This window comes from Anas platyrhynchos, chromosome 8 (genome assembly GCF_047663525.1).
Source record: "Anas platyrhynchos isolate ZD024472 breed Pekin duck chromosome 8, IASCAAS_PekinDuck_T2T, whole genome shotgun sequence".
In the NCBI taxonomy this organism is placed as follows: domain Eukaryota; kingdom Metazoa; phylum Chordata; class Aves; order Anseriformes; family Anatidae; genus Anas; species Anas platyrhynchos.
Window position 1 is genome coordinate 35908546 of NC_092594.1, and position 22602 is coordinate 35931147.

A 22602-nucleotide genomic window follows, 5' to 3' on the forward strand; every position below is an offset into this window, starting at 1 on the left:
CCTTAAAAACAATTTAACAGATTAAAGCTTTTATTAATTAATTTATTTATTTTCCTCCGATTTATATGAGAAACCTTGGAATTTGGGAAAAGAAAAGAATGATATACTTCTGTGTGCCTGTTGTATACATACCCAAGCTGAAACATGAGATATGCTTAGTGTTAGTGCATACTGATAAAGGGCAGAATTAAATGTATATGAGCATTCAGGCCTGGAACAATCAGAATTCATCTAGTTTAAACGTTTTGTTTCGAAGCTGAACATACGGTTAGAGTCCCTGATAAGACATTAAAAGTTCTTGCATCTTTGATTTAGGGAGATAGAAATGGTGAACTGTGAATGAGCCTGGAATGATTGCCCATGAATTCATTCTTATTTAACTTCTTCCAGAGCCGAGACTCTCAAGTTGTCCCAGGCTTGGCTCCAAGTTTGCTTCCTGGAATAAACACAGAAGGTTAACCTCACACATAAGGAATAAAAATATACAGGGGTGCAAATTTTCTGTTGAGGACAACAGCTTTGTTCTTGCGTGTCTGAGGCAACCCAATGCAGAGGCAGTTCTAGGCTAGGATGCTGTGCTCTGACTTCTCTCACAACGTTCTCATTGTGATCTTGTGGAGACCTATCTCATAGATGATTCCAAATGCCCTGTTAAGCTGGAACCATTCTCTCCTTGTAGTGCTACAGAAGATGTTTGATCAGCTGGCTCCAGCCTCTCTCAGGGGTCAGTTCTCAGGTCCCAGGACAAGTGTCTCAACCAACAGCCAGTTCCCCGTAAAACTTCTTTCTACGAATAAAACAGCATCATTCTTCTACAAAGAAAACAGTTGCATCTAGCCCTCCAACACCTTTTTAGTTTATGATATCTTTTTAGATCAACTGTTGAATCACAGCCTCCACAGTCTGTTCTCAGGGATCCTTTTCTGCTTTCTTAGCCTTTTGCCTGTTGCTCAATTTCAAAGACAGATCTTGCTACCCTTATCGTGGGTTTATGGGTTTCAGTTCTACCTGAATAGCATTCACAACTTGTCTCTTCGTAACAGGAATCTCAGGATCTGACTTCCAAGGTGGTAGTGCTACCTAATCCCAAGCTGCCATCATCTTCCACCACATGTGAACTTAGTGACCCTGAGTTCTGTAGGGCCTCATGGGTGCATCACCCACAGGAATGCACATGTGAGTCTGCTGCTCACAGTGAGTCAGTAAAATCATCACAGAGCCATCAGGAGTCAGCTAGCAGAAATCTGCCAGCTCTCTGCAGATCTCATGGAAAGTTGAGAAGTACATATAACAAAGTGCCAACAGGTGAGAAGAATTTGATACAGCTCTTCCAGCATGTGCTTTGAAGAAGCCAACTACCTGACACTCAGGTCTTGTTACAGCTCCCATCTTTTGCAAACTGCTGGCAAATTTCGGTAAACAGTTGACACGGGACTGGAGGAGCACATTGTTCAGATGTGGTCCTCTCAGCTTCAGTTGCCAGAGCATTCCTGGGTACGAGGAATATCAGGTGGCTAAGAGATCCGTTGCATCTCCTAACACTGACTTGCCTATTTTTTCCATGGTGCACCATTTGCTTTTAAATAGTGGGTTGGGGATCACAATGTGCTTGTGATATCTCTATTCCTGTTCACAATGCCTTTATTATGGCATAGAGAGAAGGAAAATGTTTGCAGGCTGTCTCTGCTTTTATCACAAAGTACATGGGGGGACAGTCTCCTTACGTAGAGCTCGGAGAAGGATTTGTTTGAATGGGAAGGAGCTGCAAAGACATTGCTGGTAGCCTTGTGAAAGTTCAGTAGCTAAGAATCGTACGTGTTTGGATTTCAGTCTTGTTTCTGAACTGGAGCACCCACTCTATTTGTTCCGTCCTTGTATGGGGAAAATATGACTGGGGAGGTTTAATGCAGCCCTAAATGTAGTGAGCCAAGCTTAACTTTATTAAAACTGAGTTGCCTTGCTCTGATCAGGTAAGCAATATACAGTGAAAATAAGATGATGTATACTCACCCTATTGGATTTAATCATGCTTGAAGATTTTTTTTTCTCTTTCTGTCTCTCATTTTACTAAATCTTCTCTTGGCTGAAAACTAGATTTATAAAAGCACGTTTTTTGGCAGAGAAATGATACTTTATCAACATTTCACCACTTTAAAAAAATAATAAGGCAAATGAAAAGCATTTTATTTCCAATATCATTTTATTCTTTTATTTTTTTCCCTACTTTTATGTTTTTTCCCACTTTTATATATACTGTTTCAACCTTGAGATTTGCAGTGGAAAGAGAAGTTGTCAGAAGTTTACAGCAGGAGAGGTAGGTATCATTCTTGCACTGTATTTCCCCCTCAGGAAAATGGTAGAATTTTATAATGTGAAAAATATTGCTCTATTTAAAACAGATCTCAGTTGTCCAGGTTTCCTGGTTAATATTGGACAATTCTCTGAAGGGTGATATTATTGCAAGCTTCTTTTATAAGATTCATAGTTTAAAAAAAAAGAAAAAAAAGAGAAATTATTTTAAAATCAGCATAGACAAAGCAATGGACTTTTTTTGTAATCAAGTTATTAAGAGCATGGACATGTGAAGAAATTAACTGAATAATCTGTAGCCTGTATTTGCACGATGTTGGCGACTGCAGTAGCACTCCTGGCCCTGGTTTCCTCTGGAATGTGCAAGGTTGCTGGGATTTGTCCCGTGATACGCCGCAGAAAGATGATGAGTAGAGGTGGTTTTTGCCAGGCAACTGACCTCCTATTTTTGTCCATAATCATTTCTTCATGTGGCTCTACCCTAAGAGGTACTGATACCACACTTACCATTGGCTGAAAACTGATGCGGCATACTGAGAAAAACATGAAATACCCAGAGTCAGCTCAGCTGAATAGGCTGGATCTGGCTGGTATCTAAAATTGGGCTGCCCTGTAGAGAAGTCTGTTACTCTGTTAAGGAGTACAGTGAGTTACTTTAGCCCTGCAGCATCCTTTGTGAGAATGTTTTCTCAGAAACGCAACTTCAGACTGGCTTCTGGTGGCAGACCTCCAGAAAAGCTGCTTATACAAGTGCAGCCTGTGACCTGTTACATTCCCAGCTCTTGGCAAGGGCCTGATCTCTTGCATTTGAAAAGGTAAAAGAAAATATAGCTGAATAAAACAACTTTAAATTAAATTTTGGGTAAGCGAGGGAAACAATTACTATCACTTGTAAGTAACATTTTAGTTGATGTCTTTAACTGGTTTGTGAACCAGGTTCCTCTGGTTGGGGAGGGACCCCAAACCCTGCCTTATAGTTTCTGCTGATGGATTAGTTTTAAACAGTAAATGTAGGAGTGTGTAGTCATCACCCTTGATTTAGGAACATGTCTAATAAAGTTGTGTCCAGTTCTCAGCTTTTGAAGTGTGTGCGCGGAGGTAGTGTGAAGTTCTTACAGACAAAGCTCTGAGTGCAGGAGCTGTCTTTAGGAACTCATTTATTCCCTACATTTTAGGAAATAAGGAACATGGGCAGACAAACTCCTTTCTTCTTTCTTACCAACAAAAATGTCCCACATTTGAAGAGGTGTCTCTTACCTGTATGGACATATGCTATACATACTCGTTACAGACACCTGAAGGCTAGGGTTGACAGACTTCCTAGGCGTTGGTGCCCAAGTCTGGATTTGGATACCTAACCAAAGGGCTTCGCATTCTGTGTTCCTGAGCCAGTACTCAGTAAGAAATGTGGCATTTTGAAAATCAGACTACTTATATAAGTGTCTAACTACAAGTGTGAGCCTAGATCTTCAAGCACTGTAAATTGGCATAGCTCTGTGGAAGTTGATGGTTAATATGCAGGTTTGAACAAGTTGAGGCTTTGGCTCCCAAGGCTAGAAGCCCAGGTCCAAATGACTTTCTCTTTGTACATAAAAATATAAGTTAAGTACAAGTTGAAATAACCAACATTATTGTGATTCAATGCATTCTTTCATTAAAAATTATAAGATTAAAAAAAAAATAATCAAATACCTTTCCTTATTTGGCCTTGAATAAAAATCTCACAGTGGGAATGTTTAACAATCTCAGTGGAGTTTTCCTCTAATTAATTCTTGATAGATATAGAGCCAGGTTGAGCAGTATGTTATCCCATTGCATAAGTCACCTGAAATATTTTCAGAGATGAGGCAGTCAAGTTGCTGTAGGAATGCGTTGTTTTTTTTTTTTCACTGGGTGTTAATCACATACCTTGTTTGGTGTGTAGTGTGTAGATCAATGTTCTGAGGAATATTCAGAAAATCAGAACTATTTCTGTGTGCCTGTCATTCAAATTCTGCTGCTTTTCTTGTATGGGTTGCTATTTTGAGTAATAGCTCACAGTAGTCTCTATAAATGTATCTGCTTCTCCTACTCTAGGTTGTACTGGAAGTTTATTTGGGAAATAACTAAAGCAGGGATTGAACTGGAGTTCTAGCTGCAAATTGTCATCAGAAATTTCACATCCCAGTCTGCATTTCCAGGCAAACTTTCTGTATGTTTCTGATTCTGGTCGTTTTTACATAATGTGGGGTTGTGTTTGGTTTGATTTTGTGAAACAAATTTGTGATGTTTAGTAAGCATCCAGGTTACTTTGATAAACCCTTGACATAGCCTTGGCAACTAATGATGGTGTCTATGTTCATCAAGGCATTTACGCAAGTGATTTCATGATATAAGCCAAAATACTTAAATTGTCAGTAAACAAATTCCCAAGATTGTCTGTGGTTGGATGTGTTCAGGCAGAATCCTTAAGTCCATGTTCCGTGTGCATGTGGTCTCCGCTCAAGTAACTTCCATGCTTTCAGTGGGTTAAAGTTAGCTCTGTGCAAAAATGGTTGTGGCATAGTCTTAATGTCATTGTAGAGCAACTTCATCCCTGTGGGCAGCCCATGGAATGCCAACCTGTCACAGGGAAGAGAGCTATGGGACGTGCCACCACAAGCTATGCAGCTACATAGCAGAACGCTGATTGCCAGAGGATTTAAGCTTGAAATATAATTAAATAAATTGCTGGGGCTATATGACATATAGGAATCGGAATATTAATAAATTTTAATTGTCCTGAAACACATCTTTTGTGTTTCAAGATCATGTTTTCTTAAATTTATTTTATAATCAAGCCAAAGACTCAATGCTGTTCTGTGTTTAATTACTACTCATAATATATATCATAGATTATCCCGAGTTGGAAAGGACCCCCAAGGATCATCGAGCCCAACTCCTGGCTCCACACAGGTCTACCCAAAAATTCAGACCATATGACTATGTTTTAAGAGGTTGGCTGAACTCATTGCAATCTCAACCAAGAGAATTGCCCCCAGGGTGATGGGGAAACCTAGTTTTAAACCCATTTAGTGCTTGAGAAATAATGCCAGGGTGGCAATTGTAGAGTAGGCATCACTACTCTGAAAATACAGCTGTACACCCCAACTCTACCCAGTTAATATATGTCTCCAGAAAGTGCTGTTATTAAATCATACATTCAGTAGCTGTTAATATGACCTGACTTTGAACCAGAAGCCTAGAAATGAAACATTCTTGGGTTTCCCTTTGAATTCTCTCTCTCTCTCTTTTTTTTTTTTTTTTTTTTTTTTTAATATGAATCTCTTTCATTCTTTGTCAGAGAGTTGTGGTGAAATAGCTATATAAGACCCATCTGTCAACAGAAGCAAAATGATACAGATTTCTTAATACAGGATTTTGTGCATCAGTGTAAACCCCCTGAATTGAATGAATATCAGTATTCTCAACCCACAGGCAGTCAGAAAGTTTGAAAGTTAAACATCTGCAAAGAAGTTAATGAAAGTATTTGACTTGTCAGTGATCAAAGTCCAGACATGCAAAGAGTATTTACTGGTTGGTGACTGATACAGTGCTATTCCTCATACTCGCTTCGATTGTTATTTTCTTTCATACCTACCTTAGCATAACAAAAGCAGACGTTATTCTGAATTTCTGGCTATAGAAGTTGATAAGTGAAATGATTTTCCAACAAATTTTCTGACCTAGCTTCTCACTAGCAAACGGTTACATTAAAGTAATTGTGACGGCAGAATGAAGGCTTAATTTTGCTTTCGTGTAGGTGAGTGTAAATCAAGAATAGTTCCACATAAATTTGATTTTATCTCTGTCATACTGCAAGTAAATAGAGAAGCTGATATGGATACTAGAATGTTGACAGATATCAGAGGCCCAATGGCCTTTTTAGGAAAAAGAAAAGAAAATGGAAGATGTGTATATATACCAGTGTACCTTGTTAATATAAAGGTTTACTTTTCAGGTAATAGCCACGTTCTCCAATAGCAGTGTTTTACAGAATTTAACAGCAGCAGAAGGTGTCATCTAAGGAAGAAAATTGTTCAAATTCATGCCCTCTCCAGCACGGCCTGTTTTATTTTATCTTGTCTCTGATTACCGTTAACGTTTACACAGAACTGAGGAGGAAACACAAGCATGTGCCTGAACGTTATGGCTAGTCTAGCAAAACAAAGCTAAGTAAAACAAATCTCACATTGCAACTCGCTCACTTTATGGAATGGCTGTGTGCCTAGGTGATTCTCCTCTCTGAAGGTCTGCGTACTGTTCCACTCCTTGTCCCAAATGACAGTGCAGAAAGATGAACTTAGCTTGGATTAAATGCGTGGACTCCTTTGATTCCCTTACATGAGCCATAAGTTAGCCTATAAGTAGAAAGCACGAGCTTGTTTTGACATAAATGTTTACAATAGAAATGGATTTTTTCTGTTTTTTTTTTTTTGTGTGTGTGTGTTTTGTTTTTTTTTTTAGTCCTTCCCATTTGCCTCTCCCAAAACTAAATTAAATATATTACGGCTCTCATATTAGTGACATTTAAACAGGTTCTTTCATAATTTAGCTTAGTCCTGTATAGCCATTATATATTATAAAGACATTTTTCATTTCTGTGGGCTGCCAGATGTGCTGGTGATACCTTCTGATCTTAGATAGTTTGACATTGATTTTCTTAGCACACGCCAGGGTAGAAATCTGGTCTGTAACTCATCCAAATGATCTATTCATAACAAAAAGTGCCTTCTGGCAGTTGCACCACAGCTGAATACTGTTAAACTGAATTCATCATTTCATTTGTTTCTGATTGCTCTATATGTTTACATATCTTACATATTAGTATGATCTTTTGTAGAGCACACACTGAGGTTAAATCCTCCCAGATAGAACCTTTTCCTCCTTCTTTTCCCTTTCAGATGTTGAACTTCTCTTTTTCCATTTACATGAACAGAAATCTTGGAACTGTTTTAATGCTCGTCTCAACAGAAATGAAGGGCTAAGCAAGTAGGAATGCACATGTTGGGGAGATGAGGAAAGGTGATCTTTTCCTGCGCAAAAGAATTCTTCCCTATCCACAGCTCAAATAATTGTGAGGAATTGCTTGTCAGGGAGTATAACACTTCTGTAAGTAAGCATTGTTATAGATGGGGCAATAGTCCCTGTGTGAATATTTTCAAATGAAATATTTATAGATGCTGCTTATGACTCAAAATGTGAATAGGTTCAAATGCTTCTCATCTCCCATCTTCAGATGCCTGCTGCAATAATTGTGCAGAGTGCATTCTGACATCTAGCAGAGGGCAAGTGACTTTACCCTCCCTGTGTTCCAGTTTCTCTATATGTAAAAAATAATAAACGTTAATATGCTTCACAATAGGAGTGTGTTACAGGATGGGTTTAAGTTAAATAGAAGGAAGAAAATCTGAGGCTCCTTTTTGAATACAAATTTTAACTTTCAAAGAAGGATGTCATCTCTTATTTGCTTTAAAAATAAAAATCAATTGCCCATAAATCTAAAACAGATGTTGTTTTTCTACTAAAAAGATTAAGGATTTTCTTAAGCTCATTAAAGGAAAAAAATGACACCACATTGATCCATCTATATCATCATAAGAATGTCTGAAGGCAGTAGAAAACTATGAAAAGGACATGGTGTTAGTGGAATAAAAATAACCGAGTCTGGCAAACTGGGCAAACCTAAAACTTTGGGTTCTGCGGCAAACTTTGCACAATTTCTCCAACCTTACGCTTATGTCTGGTCATGTGTTTTAGTGGGATTGAGTGGTATGTATACTCAAATAGAATTTAGACTTGTTATTATGAAAATACAAATGCCAGCTGCTACATGGCTTGAAAAACCTAAGTGTCATCCAAATTATTTCAAGGAGGGGAAATGGAAACCGTTTGCTATCTCTTGCGCATGTGTTTGCAGAAGAATGTTCGCCCTATTGCTTTTCAAAGAGGTTGTGCCTGGTTTTGGGAGTCTGTTACTTCCCAATTTTCTCACCATGCACATCAAAAACCAGAATTAAGATACCTGCCATGGTGTCTGCAAAATGTGGATTAAACTTTTTAAGTGAAAGGAGGAAATAGGGAATTTAATGATGCCACTTACAGTACTAATAAATCCGAGCATGACAGCCAATGTTCTTTATTTTGGTTGGGAGTTCTTACAGATGAAAAAAAAATGATTACCTAGTATCCCAGTAGCAACGTCCATCAAATACAGAGCTCGTTTGCTCTGCATACGTGTTGAAAGTTTGCTGGAATGTGTACAAATGGTACTTTAGTAGGAAGATGGTAGGAAAGGCTCAGTGTAATTTGCAAAGAGCCTGCATGGAAATACCTGTCCTGGCAAATGCCTGTGAGTCCCCAACATACCAGGCCAGTGCCAGGTCCAGGGGCACTTTGGTCCTTTAATCAGTATAACCTTTTACTGTTATCGGACACACAGAACAATTTGGTAAATTGTGGAGCAATGACAGAAGAAAGTTTTTTTTTTAAAGTGTACCATCCTTATTATGCCTTCTTATGTGTTCATAAAGCATCTTTGTACCTTTAACATCCATAGAATATTTGGTCTTTTCACACTATGCAGCCGTTGAATTTTAAGCCTGATACATCCGGTGGAGCTAGATTCACAAATCACAGTAGATTATAGAGTACTGCAAAGTTTACTGGATCAAAAATACTTTGAGAGGGCATTTCAAGAAAGCAAGCCCCTTCTGCCCTAAAAGTTAATTCCTACCTATAGAGAGATGGGTTGTGTCCATGGCCATAGGAGGGGAACGAGACAGGATGCTCGGGTCCTCAGCACGCTTCCAACACCGGTTCAGAGCAGACAGCAATCGGCAATTTTGACCTTATGCGGTGTTCTCAGTAAGGTCAGTGATGTGGAATTGGTTTAAAAATCAGCTTATTTTCGGATTTTAAATTTTAGAAACATTTAGTGAATAATTTCTGTTGCACTTCATTTTGTTATTGAAATTGTAAGAGAAGGCTTGCCCAATAGAGGTGTTGAAAACTCCAAGCTGTATTAATTTGTAGTTTTAAGAGAAAACAAAACAAAACCAAATGTCTTTGCAATGTTTTTGACGTAGCTTTGTCCACTTGGAGTCATAAATGCCTTTTTAAATTCAGTGCAGCTATTCTTGCTCTTTAATGGGTTTAGTCAGCCAAAACGTTACGCAGACACACAGCCACATGTGCACGCATACATCTGTAGCGAAAGTAAGACAGGGTACCAGAGCTGATAGGGGAGAATTGGGCAAGATTCTCCTATTTGTTAGACACGTTAAAGAGAAAAATCAGGATTGCTTGAAATTTTAAGGATACGTTTTGAGAAACCAGTTCTCATTGCTTTGTTCTTCTACTTCACATCATGACAAGAATCAGCTGTAATGCAATTTGGTGGCTGGAGAAGACTATTGTTTGTGCAGAAACCTCCCTGCTGCTGGTATATTTACTAAACATGTGGGATGCACGAATGCCAGTAAACTGCATCTTAGCACATATTCCCCAGTTGCTAGCAAAAACTGTCTTTAAAGTTCGGCCCATTTAAATGTAAGGAGAATGTGCATTGAATTTAACAGAAACAGGGCTAAATTTTTATTTACCACTCCTTAACTATTTTAACATGAAATTCTTGCCTTATTGAAATTAACAGCAAACTTCAAGCATCCTTTAAGGAGTCTAGAATTTTGCTAAAGAAGACAAAGGTTGAAATATAAAAAAAGCATTGTTCTGTTCGTATAATCCTAGGATCGCTTGGGTTGGAAGGGACCTTAAATATCTAGTTCCAACCCCTGCCATGGGCAGGGAGGCCACCCCATAGATCAGACTGGCCAGGGCCCCATCCAGCCTGGCCTTAAACACCTCCAGGGATGGGGCATCCACAGCTTCTCTGGGCAACCTGTTCCAGAGCCTCAATACCCTTATAGTGAAGAATTTTCTTCTGCCAGTCTGACCTCAGGTCTGGGATTGCCCTGACCTTGCACTTGGACTTGTTGAACCTCCTGCAGTTCACATGGTTTCTTTCTGGACTGGAATGTAAGTCTAGAAAATCTGTCTAGTCTTTTGAAAGTGGAACGGGTTTAGCAGGGGAAGGAAAATGCCTTTCAACCTTATAAACTGCTAATAGGTATCTTCTGAAGAGCAGAGAGAGGAAATGAAGTAGTGTCTCCCACATCCTGAGCAACGTAGCTACTGAAGGGTTGTATCGGAAGAAGCCATCGCTGTATGTGGGGATAGCACATCAGTTCCTGAAGGGGAGTGCTTCGATACCTTCCTTAACGAAAGGGCTCACAGATATGAAGGAACGTTTCATGTAATGCTAAGCCTAAGCAGCAGAATCTAAAGCTGACCCAGGCAAGTATTTCCTGTTGGCTAGGACAAGCAAATCCCCTTTCATCCAGGCCAGTTTTGCAGTTTCCACCCAAGACACCTGCCTGGGAGCTGGCAGCTCTTGGGGAAACCTCTCTGTGTGCTGGATCCCCCCTTGAGTCTCATCTCTGAAAACATACAGGAGGAGCGCTCTGTAAACACTGGGTACTGATAATGTTAGCTGTGTTTTCTGATGACTGTCTAACACAGACTGTTTTATCCAAATGTTCATTTAGATAAGGTGTTTTTCTGGAGAAGCAAAGCATTTGCTCTCTCTGTGTAAAATACAGCTCCTATTCCTGAAAGTTTCTTCTTTGGCTTGTTGTGTAAATGGGTGTGAGTGGGAGAAATACGAGTTGTGCAATCAGTAGCTGCAGCTGTGTTGTCTAAAAATGATGCCAATGATGACATATTTCTCTATATTCTCCATAGAGTAAATCTTTACTTATACATTTCCACTCATTGGTAACTTCAGTGCAGAAGCAAAAACTGTTTTCAGTATTGGACTTGGACAGTTAGTTTGGGTCACTGAATCTATTTCTTACTTTTCCAGGTCAGTGAAACACCCATTTTTGTGCCTGGTGTTTGGGGACCTTATTTCTCTGCTATGGTACCTGGATTGTGGTTGAACGAAGGAGGTCAGAGTGCTACAGGAAAACTGGTAAGTGCATAGAGACACAGGCCCCAAGATGGGAGCTAACTGTCATCATTTGGGATAGCTTCACTGCCAATTAAGCCAGAGCTTTGCCCGAAACATCTTTACAAGATCATAGGAAAACCCATGCTGCTGAAAGCAGTAAACAATTAGGTGATTGCTCTGTCCTTACAGCCTGTTCATTTTCATTCTAGTAGGGAATTATATATGGGGCAGAGCACTTCCTCCATAAAAGGAAGACATGCCCTTCCTTTTTATATAGTTTTAGAGGCAAATAGGCATTCATTCTCTATGTTAGCAGGAGGCTGAGATAGACTTCGAGATAAAGAAAATTACACATTTTGTTATATAGAACATTTGTACTCATTCATTGATGAGTGTAAATGAAAGATGTATGGACAGAGTAGTAATATATTGACATGCTATCCTATCTATATCTGTTCTATCCCTTGAGTACAAAGAGTCTGAGTGTATTAGGTTAATTTAATTTATCAATAAAAATAATAATAATAAAAAAAACCGTAGTGGATCCTCTAAAAGTGAATTGTCTTATTTCCAGGGAGGCACTAAATACTAAAACACTGATGTCAAATTTAAAGAAAGTCTCGCTGTGTAAAACAGTATTTAGGTTAAATGTCGGCGTCTTGAGTCCTAAAGTGTCAGCAAGAATTCGATGTCTGCTCAACCCCAAAAGCTTCTAAAGCTCCCAATGTGGCTCCCTGCTCGCTCAATGCTGACCAGCCCTGAGCAGCAAGGTGCCAGGATCCTGTTGAGAAACTACAGGAAGCAGGGCCCAGTCCTGCGGGTGTTCTCTGTAAGCTCATGAAACATACAGGTGGGTTTGGCCTTTCACAAATTGCAGGCATAATTGCTGTCTTACTCAGACTGAACACCGCCTACCTCTTAAAAAGCCTCGTGATGCGAGTACCTGTCCAGGAAGTAGCGGAGTCGGGCATCACTGCATTCACGCATTCCATATGAAACAATCACTGAACAAGGAACAAAAATAATCCTGGATCAGGAAGCTCAGACACACCCTAAGCAGTGAGCTATGACTTGGTGTTCCCTCCCGTGTGCGGTCCTTGGCCACGTGAGTCTTAAATTCCTGTCTGCACAGTGTCACACCTTCAGTGGGAGAGTCAGCCCTCTTCCTCCCCTCCAGCCTCCAATCCTCATCCCAGCATCTGCCTACCCTTAGCCTCGTGGCTAAAGCACTCTCTCAGTAGGTAGGATGTGTATGTGTTAAATTTTTCAGATTGAGTTGGGGCTAGAGCCGAGGTGTCCCATTTTATAGGTAACTGCTACAACCAGAAGTAAAATTTAGTTACTGCTCATGACAAACCACTTCAAAAGGAAAACAGAAAATCTTGTGCATTACTTTGTAGGAACACTTTGAGAGATGTCTCTATGCATTTAACCCAAAGTGGGTGGAGACATTAAACTAAGCTCTAGAGAGGATACAGCAAGTCAGTGTTCTCTGTTAGCTGGCATATGGTTGTTCCCCACTGAAAATGTACTGTGAGCTTTATGTTAGGGCATTTCAAAATTTTTCAGTAATTATCGGATTCCATTCTAGTACCAGAGAACAAGGTGCTCCTGAGTCATTTAAGAAATTGCTGGAAAAATGTATATTCTTGTTAGGATGCATAGCAGAAGTCAACTGTAGTAATATTAGGTATATTAGGGAAGCTATCTTACTGAAACGTTCTTAGAATCTTTCATGTGGTTTTGTTGAGGTTGTATGTACAGCAAACACATGGGGAGCCACAGGAAGAAACAGTCTGTGCACACTAGCATGGAGGATAGACCACATTCAGCATCACTGCAATTTTAAAGCTATAGTCTTTGTAAGCTTCTGCTTTCTCAAGCTTTTACCATCTGGACACGTTTTGGGATTATTTTCACTGCTTGGCCTATGCCCAAAGGTGAATTATTTTAGAGCTATCTGTTGAATTTAAAATGCTTCCCTTTAAAAATCTGTAATTATTTTTTTTATTGATATAGCTATGAAAAAGTCTGCTGGATTTTGAACATTGGTTCACATAGAGTCCAAATGAAGAACTGAAAACTCTGATTGCTTTGAAAAAGTTTGTGTATTGATTAGTTGGACTTTTGCATTGGACTTTCAAAATTTACAGAAAGAAAGGTATTGCGTAACAGAGACAAAGGATGTCATAATATCATTACAAACTGTAAAATAAAGAATAGCAGAAAAGAGTTTCTGTATGCAACCCTCATGTGGCCATGTCTTGAATTCAGGGCATTTAAATATCTAACTTTATAACTACTGTAACATTTTTGTGTAAAGTGTTTTCATAGCACATGCATACATATGATACTTATTTATAGATTTGTTTCTGAATTTATGAGCTGCTCCTGTGTTCTACGGAGATTATTCAATATTGCAAATATCAGGCCAAAGCTTTTTTTCTAATGCATGTGCATGTTTGAGTTTTGTCTTTGATGTAAATCTCAGAAGGAACAGGCATACGTTATTTTTATTCCTACATTCAGATGCATATGCTTCATTATAAAAATTTTGCTACACTAGTTAAGGCCCAAACTCATACAGTGAAAAATGAGGTACCTAATGTGGTTTGCTGCTAGTAGGTATTACCAAACATAGTCGGTGCAGTTGAGTAGCTCTAGTTTTGCTTCCTTAGCTTTTATGGTCACACTGATGGAATATTATAAAAAGGCCACAAAACCTGCTGAATTAGTCTTAAAAGTCCATGTACTTCAACCTGATACTTTGTTTTGTGAATAACGATAGCCATCCTGGAGTTGAGGAATGTTTTAAAATTTAGTATAGGCAGAGCCTGTATTGAGCTTTTTATAGCAATAATTGCTTGTAGGGGAAACATTTTGTTTCCTGCAATGAGCATATGGAGCATGTATCAGGATGACAACACACCTTGTGTTTTATCTTAACAGTGTGATATAGAAAGATGTAGGGATTTCAGCCAAGAAGATGCTCCTGGTAGAATTCCAGTGAGGGTATGCACTAAAGCAAGAGGAGAGATTCGAGGACATATTCTCAAATATAGTTGGACAGGAAAAAAAAATCCATCCTTTCAGCTTGCTGTTCTGACTCAGGAGCGATATGCTTATATGTTGCCTTTTTTTGCTATACAGTTGTTTTTACTTACTGTTCTTAAGCCAAATTGTGAATCCAGTAATGTCAGTGGGAGTTTTGCCATCGGCTTCACGAGGACTTAATACTTCATAAGTAATTTAGAAGCTCTCGTCTTTTTAAAGTTATAAAACTGCATTGCGCGTTTCCAGGACTGAATTTTTAAGAGGTATTCATTCCATAAATGTTGTTTTCCTCTTTTTCAGATAGAGCATGTGGTCCGAGGCCATGTTGCCTTCCCGGAATTACAATCAAAAGCCGCAGCCAGGTCACTGTTCTTATTTCTTTGTAACTTGCCTGCCTCACCAATTGATGATACACTCTATTCCCAGCACTGAGAAACTGCAGTGCTCTACACATATTCTGGAACACAAGAATCAGCAGAGCAATACTGGTTTGGAAGTATTTACAAAGGCTTCCCAGGTGATTGCTCAGAGCTCAAAGCTTTAACCTCCCCTCGGATACCCTCAGGGTATCTAGGTGGTGATACCAACTTCCTCCTTTTCAGTGTATTTTGTATCCAACCCAGCATATTTCTTGGTACCGAAGAATCAGTGCTGTTCAGCAGAGCATCTTGAGCTAATGATGTGTCTTTATTTGACATACGGAGCTCTATGGATGAGATAGGGCTTAATTAGAAATAGATTATTAAATATTTTTTGAACAGTCATGTGAAGGAAAGTATAGCCATGGTATGAAACTCCTGCATGACAGCAAAAATAGAACACAGAAAGCCAGGATAAATTTTCAGTCAAAACTTAAGCTGTAGGAGAGATTCACATGGAGTTCCAGGATTCCTTGAGCATGCAAATATGAGAGATGTAGAATTTTAGTTTGGTCTGCTTTAGAAGTGGATGAGGACAGTTCAGACGCTTCTGTTGGATCTGAACGTTCTGAGACTATTTTGGCTTGGGTTCCTCTTAACATGGTTCACAGCACTCCCATAGAGATCTTAGCTGAACAATTCAGCACATTGGATGAAAAATTGATTCTCTCTTTAATTTCTTCTTCTTCCTTGGACCAAAGAAGGAAACAGAAAATTTTCCACTTTATCTACAGTTTATCACTCTGGTCTAAAAGACAAGTGATGGTCCTGAGATATGTATTAAAATTCATGTAGTTACTTTCAGCTCTCCCTGGGGAGATAAAGGTACCTGGTTTCTCTGGATGACCCTTTGATGCTTTGTAATGTTCAGTGTCTTATTTGTTTGCTAAGAACTTGACCAGAATTCCCAGAAATCTATTGGACTTCATTCAGTATGGAATAGATTCATGCTTCCTAGAATTCTCTTTGTTGTTCTTAAAAAAAGAAAATGGGGAAACAAATGTATCTCTGTGTTGGAATAACGATTGATCTGGACTGCTTGTGGGGTGTTTTTTTCCAGAATTTTAGTTTCCAGGCCATTTTTCCTGAACCCCCATATGAAGCGCAAGCTTAAGACAAAGAATTAGTTTGGTCTCTAATGCCAGGAGAAACCATTTTATGTGTGTTGCAGAAAAAATGAGTATGCAGTTGCCTGCTTGTCTATATTGGGGTCTGATACTGACTGACCACAACTAATTTCATAGTGCTAAGAGTTTAGATTGTGATCTGGATAGGCCACTAAATACAGAATGTCGGGAAGAGAAAGCTATGTTATCTGAGGTTGTGGTATCATAACTTTGGATTTGAGTCTTCTGCGGTAAGTAAAACTGTGAAAGAGAACATTGATAAAAAGATTGTAATATTTTATTAAAAGGATTATAAAATTTTTATAAATATTAATTTGTTCAATGTATTTTTATAATGCTTTCCAGATATTATACTCCTAATGAAACGTTTTGATTGCTACAAACTTAGTAAACCAGTCTCTTATTAATTCTGCCATCCCCTTTCTCCCTCTCCTTCTCAAATATTTGTAAAATTTCGGTAATTCCATTTGAATCAACAAAAAACAGGAACTTATTTTTCTCCATATTTGTTTCCTTCTACATACTGAACACAAACTGTAGCCTTATAGCAGGGACTATAGCAGTAGCTGTACAAGTGTGATGCATTTTTTTTTTGCGAACACTCTTGGCCCAGACTTCGTACTGTGTTTACTTGCATTAAGTCATATACTTAATGAGAACATAGTGTCTCGTTTGGAGGATTGTTGACGATGGTGATAAATTACGTGCCTGGAAATCTCAGCAGAATATTTCAGAGTCTCTCTTTTTATTATATTATATTTAGTATATTCTTGGTGTAGAAATTTTTATCTGTCCCGCAATTGCGAAGGGTCACTGAAAGAAAACAAATTCCATGCTTCATGTGCAATTGCTTGTTCCCTTTACTTCCCAAGCAAGGTGCAATGCTGGGAAGAGTTGAGCTGGTTTTGTGGTGACAAAAAGCACGTGTCTATCTGGATACTTTAAAGAAAAACATCCAAGGTGAAAAATATGTGCCTCTTTTTTGCGGCCTACTTCTGCCTTCCCAAGCCTGTCTTCCAGGCCTTCCTCTCAGGCTCCCAACACTGAGTAAGTAGGCTCAGCAGTGTCAAACTGCCTGCTGAGCATCTGGCCTCAGAAACCACACTGTGCAGATTTCTGTTCCTTTGCATATACCAGCAGCAAGAGTTTGCATGCTGCATTTATCATTGTTTCAGCTGATTTGTGGTAACTTGTTAGGGCGTGAGTGGCTTAGATGCGCTTGCCAGAAACCAGCTCCCGATGACCACTTGTGCTGAAGACCAGTCTTGTGCAACCCTCCCAGTCCTATTCCCATGTTCTCTTTTCCCTTCTTTTACTGGAAATGGAGAGGGTTGAGTTACATGGGGATTGTCCGGACAGCTGTAAATTTAGCAGTTGGTCTAACTAATTGACATACTCGGTGAACATCAAAGCTTCTTTTTTTTCCCTGCAGTTCACTGAGTTGCAGAAATTTCTGTGTAGATAACACATTTGGTCTTCACTCCATATATTGTGTAGGTCTGACATCTACCCATCACATACGGTAAAATCCAGTATGTGTAGTCTAGAGTAGAAAGTCAAAGAAATAACACCATCATTTATGCTTTAAAATTTAAATACTTACGTTCCCTAAAATCACAGTTTCTAATCTTCTGGTGGAAAAAGGGTCTAACTGTTTGCCATCAAAGATTATATGCCTTTTGATGTTGAGCTCTGTTTGTCAAGAGCTTCGTTTTGGGACAAAATTTGCTTTCCTTCCTTGATGCCATTTCCCCATCTAATGGCTCCTGAAAAAAAAAAGCAGTGAAGTAACACACAATATCTGTCAGCTGTTCTGGTATCTTTCAAGCAGAACATTGTAATATTTGGCAGTTTTCTGTATGTGTAGATTTTTGTGGCCTTTTTTGTAGATTTGAATATCTAAAATTTCTAGATTTTTTCCTCAAAGATGCATGCTGACACCTTCCAGGATTCTTAAACAGATTAAATACCAAACTTTGTTGCTTTTTGAAATCATGCCCCTAATAAGAACATAACCCTGGGCAAACTTGTATTGATTTCTTATTCTCCACTTTCAACATAGTTCCTTTTTAAGAGCAGTAGCTTGTGCCTAGCTCTGCAAACCAGCTCCAGCTGCTGCTGATACCATCTCCTGGAACTGGATAGAAAAAGCTTCAGAGAGCTCATGGCGTAATACTGCAGGCTTGGTAGAAACTGGAGTAGCAGGAAATTAAGGACTTTGCCAATCACTCAGACTCGAACCCACATCTATATATAGATAAAAAGAGAAAAAGGTGTGAAAAAGTGTAATTCCAAGGTTATCTGGATCCTAAGCATAACTGGCTGAATTTCAGCTTGTTTTGTGCAGTCCTTGTGTTCTGGTTGTGTCAGAGTGGCACAAATGGCTAACCCTTGTGAGAATAATCAAGCAGCATGGAGATCAGATGGAAGCTGGAATTTCTAGTGGGTTTCTGGTTGAGTGAAGCTTTCCTTTCTTTTTCTTCTCAACAGTCAAACCTTGGATTAGACTGGAAATACAATGACTTTGTCCTTACACATACTGCATATAGCGCAGTCTTTAGGGATGTAGAAAGTAAGGCCACCTCTACACAAGGGGGAAAAAAAAAAGGAAAGGAAAAAGAAAGAAAAAAAAGACTGTGACCTCAAAATTATCATCATTCAGGTCCAGGAAGACACATAAAGCACATTTAAAAGTATGTGAATAATGATGTGAATTAGTTATTTTAATGTCTTCCAAGTGTACTTCAGTTTGAATGATATCCTCTGATAGCATACACATGGTAAGGTATAATTGAAAAAACATGTAGCTGAATGGTTGAATGCAAAGTATAAATATACAGCTGCTAGCAGGTCAGAAGTCAAACTAGTAAAGCATATGCCAAATTCCCTTAGGGATCTCATTAGTGTGTGATTGAATATACATGTAGAGGCTAAATGACTATCACTGTTTGGGTCTACAGTGGATGAGACAATGACTAATCAATTGTAATTAGGGTTAGATGTATTATTGACCCACATGTCTAGAATTAAATGCCCCACTTGGAGATTTCCAAGGAGTTGAAAAATATATACGAATCTGTTTATGATAGGATGAGTGTTTGAAAAAATATTCTGAGCATAATTGCAACATTTTTTAAATGGAATGTCACTAGAGCTGTTGCAAGCCAAAGCATTGAAGAATTCACTGTTAGTCCTAAGATTACTGGTCGTCCAGGAAAATGTCTGGTGAATGTTGTGGAGCTGGGTGTAGTATCTCAACTTAGATACAATCATATTTAGGCCCATGTTCGGCTCCTCCCTAAAATAGCAGCCACTTGCTTTCTCTCCTCCACCCTTAGTGCTGCATTTTAATCATAACACATACTGAAATAATTATGGTTTAAAAAAGGAAAGCTGAAAGCCTAGTGCTATTGATTAATTGGAGAAATTTTTAAACATGCGTAACTCTCGGCTTTCTTTTCTCCAACTTTCTCTTTCACAGTGTCAGCACCTTTCTGTTACAGACAAGCAGCATCAAAGCCCAAAATATCAGACTACTTGGTCTCGACTAGGGGCCCGTAGGAGATAATGTACAAACTCGAGATCACAAGCTTCTAGTATCTTCCCTTATCCTACAGACCTGAGGAATTTGGATCATCTGCTGGATGGACATGGAGAAAGGCATCCCCACTGCCTGCACTCTGCAATGCCATGAGCTTGGCAAGCAGAGACTTTTGTCTTTCTCCCCCTTTGTTTTACTTTTGGGATTTGGGATTCTTTGATGGGTTTTCTGCATTTGATAGTAGTACAAATGTTTTATGTTTGATGAATAACCTCCCCCACTTTTTTTCCAACTTGTTTTTCTTCTAGAGCTCAAAGTATATATACATACTTGAACAGTCACCTGGATCTGATTAAGAAATCCTTGCCTGTGGGTTTCCTCACTGTTGATTTACATGTTTGGCCAGATTTCCATGGTAACAGATCTCCCTTAACAGATCTGACACTAAAGGGCATGGTAAGAAACAGCCTGTCTTTGCAAAGAGGTCAATACAGGGTAAAAAAAAAAAAAAAATCTGGAAGAAGCTTTTTTTTCAATTTTGAACATACTCCTCCTCAGCTATTTAAACTATCCCATAGGATTTGGGTTTCTTGCTGTATTTTGAAGTGTGCTTATGTTTCAGTAGAAAACCAGAGATCATTATAGTTCAGATATCACTACAGCCACATTTATTTTCTAAAAATGAGTGTGTCTCCCAGTATCTTTCCCAGGAATCATACTTCATAACACTGGCTAGCAGTGCTCACACTTGTTACCTCCCCTCCCTACCTGATTTTGCATCTCTGCTGTGATGAATTTTAGCACAAATTTGAGTATACCTACCTGGGAAATGAATGAAACGTTCTCTTGAGAGATTGCTTAATTAAAGAAGATAAATGTTCAGTAAAGGTATTTTATCAGAGTTGCTGGGTGGCAAATTTCAACGGAAACTGAAAAGCTCCTCTGCTTTTTGTTAAAAATGGGCATAGATGGTAAATATGCAGGCACGGTGCTTCATACGTCTTTGCTCAAAGCTAAACCCAATCTTCTGTGGTTTTAAAAATGCTACTTTTGGAACGCAAGAGGCTTGAAATGTTGTGTTCTGCATGAGGAAATTTTCAGAGCACTGCAGTCTGGAACCAGAGAGATCCTTTGCTGGGGAGCTTTTCAGCTGCAATTTAAACATTTGGATGTTTCTTTTCACTGAACGTCAGAGTGGTAGATAGGCTAGGTAACAGGCCAGGATGTTACTGTGCAGGGTCGTAACAGAAAGCTGTCGTAAGGGCATAATTGGATGGTATCAAAATGCCTAGTGATTAATGCAAAAACATACGTCAAAATGTCATCTTGTCCTTGAAGTGAGTATCTCAAGCTACTTTCCAGCATCAAAATTTGCTGTATTTGAGGCTGAGCTATGAAAGGGTAGTTGTAAGCACTGCCACATATTTTAAACTGCAAACAGGGGAAACATTAAAAAATACAGATAGCTTACGTATTTGTGTGGTCCTATTATACCTGCATTGTTTTATGGAAGAGCCATAGCCTTCAGAAGAATTAGAATTTCCCTTGGTACGGTGGCGCTACGCAAATATTGGTAATAGCAGTGCATTTTCTCTGCCACATTTATCGCTGCACTCAGGTCTTGCCTATGCTGATATTAATCCAGAGTAACTACAGTGCAATATTGATTTATGTCAGAGTAAAGGAGGTTAAGATATGGTCTTTAATTATTAATTGTCTTTCAGCGTTAGGGTGCTTGGAAAGGAGAGGGAGAAGTGCTTTTAAAAACTTATTTTTATGTAATAGCATTTTCATATTATTACATTAAATACATTCACAAGCAATGTCTGAGTCATAACATAAAACTGTCAGAGTTAATCTATCTCTAATCCCACACAATATGCTGTTTGTTCTTTATTTCTTTGCAAGGGCAAGAACAATTTATGTGGTTCTTCCCCAGATCAGGAATAACATGTTTAACATAATATTATGTGTATAACTTACAAAAATAGGGCTTAGAATTAGCACTTAAACTTGTTACAACAAGAAACCATAGAAAATAAAGAGTTTTACCTTGGCTGGATTTGTAATTTTATTTATTTTTTTGATCTTTGCACAGGTTGTTGGACTAACATTGTCTCGGGGTCTGGATGAACTTGCCCTTATCTACTTGGCCACGATTCAAGCCATTGCTGTAAGCCATTTTAAGTGCATAAAAGAATAAATGAATTGTCTCATGTTCTGTGGCGGACCGATCATTCCCTTCTGCTAAACAGATTTCTAATAATAGCTGAATTCACTTAATGGACTTCTTAAAGGAGCAAGATACTGTTTACCCACATTGGTGAGGGCTCCCTGCTGTATGAGACAGAGTGTGGAGAGTGTGTTCCCCTAAAAAGTTTTTGTATGACAATTCAGAGCCTTTGTGTCTGATGCCGATGTGAGGAAAGAGGCTGATAATTTAAGGGGCAGTGTTGACATTATGGGCGTGGAACTTGCTTTCCCCTAAGATGCCTGACTTTCAAATTGTTCCTAAATCTGTGGATTTGCCTGTGTTGCCTGGTCAATGAGCCAGAACTGCACCGCAGCAAGTTGGAGGGGGTCAGTGGTTCAGCTGGTAGCTCTCCTGACTGAATGGACCAGATCTCATTCCTCCCTTGTTGCAAGGCAAGCAGTTGTCTCGTACATGGCATTTCCAGGCTGTGGCTGTGTTTCTGTAAAAGCAGATGAGAGACAATCATTACAAGAACATAGATATTTGCTAACATGCAGAGATGGGTAATTTTATTGAAATACTTTTATTTCTGCCATAGTTTTCTCAGATGAGAGACTTTCTGGAACCCACAGTTTCCAGTTCACGAGAAATTCTATTTTGAAATGAAAACCTGGGTCAAAGAAGTTGTTTTGAAACACTGGTGCAGGGGATTTGCAATGAGGCGTGCTATCCCTAGGCATTCGGGGACTGCAGCTGACATTCCTTTGACATCCTTTTTGTGATTTTTTATTTTTTTTTTAAAAAAGCTTGTTGAACTTGAGGTGTTTTTGCAAAACATTAACAGTTTGATGAATTGGGGAGTTTTCCTGACAAAACTCTGTTCGCTTGGAAAACTTCCAAACTCTTCTACTGGTTAAACAACAACTTTG

General features: G+C 38.9%; 1 protein-coding gene across 11 annotated transcripts in view; it reads left to right on the forward strand.

Moving 5' to 3' along the window:
• Positions 1 to 22602, forward strand: part of FGGY (FGGY carbohydrate kinase domain containing) — a 137696-nt gene that overhangs the window by 79927 nt on the left and 35167 nt on the right. For all 11 annotated transcript variants that reach the window (XR_003498742.3, XM_027462681.3, XM_072041716.1 and 8 more), the window contains 4 exons: positions 11252 to 11359; positions 14693 to 14754; positions 19788 to 19935; positions 21578 to 21652. Coding sequence is in view for 10 of the 11 variants with exons in the window: in XM_027462681.3 (XP_027318482.3) it covers positions 11252 to 11359; positions 14693 to 14754; positions 19788 to 19935; positions 21578 to 21652 (393 nt within the window). In the remaining variant the exon portion in view is untranslated. The remainder of the gene's footprint in view (positions 1 to 11251; positions 11360 to 14692; positions 14755 to 19787; positions 19936 to 21577; positions 21653 to 22602) is intronic.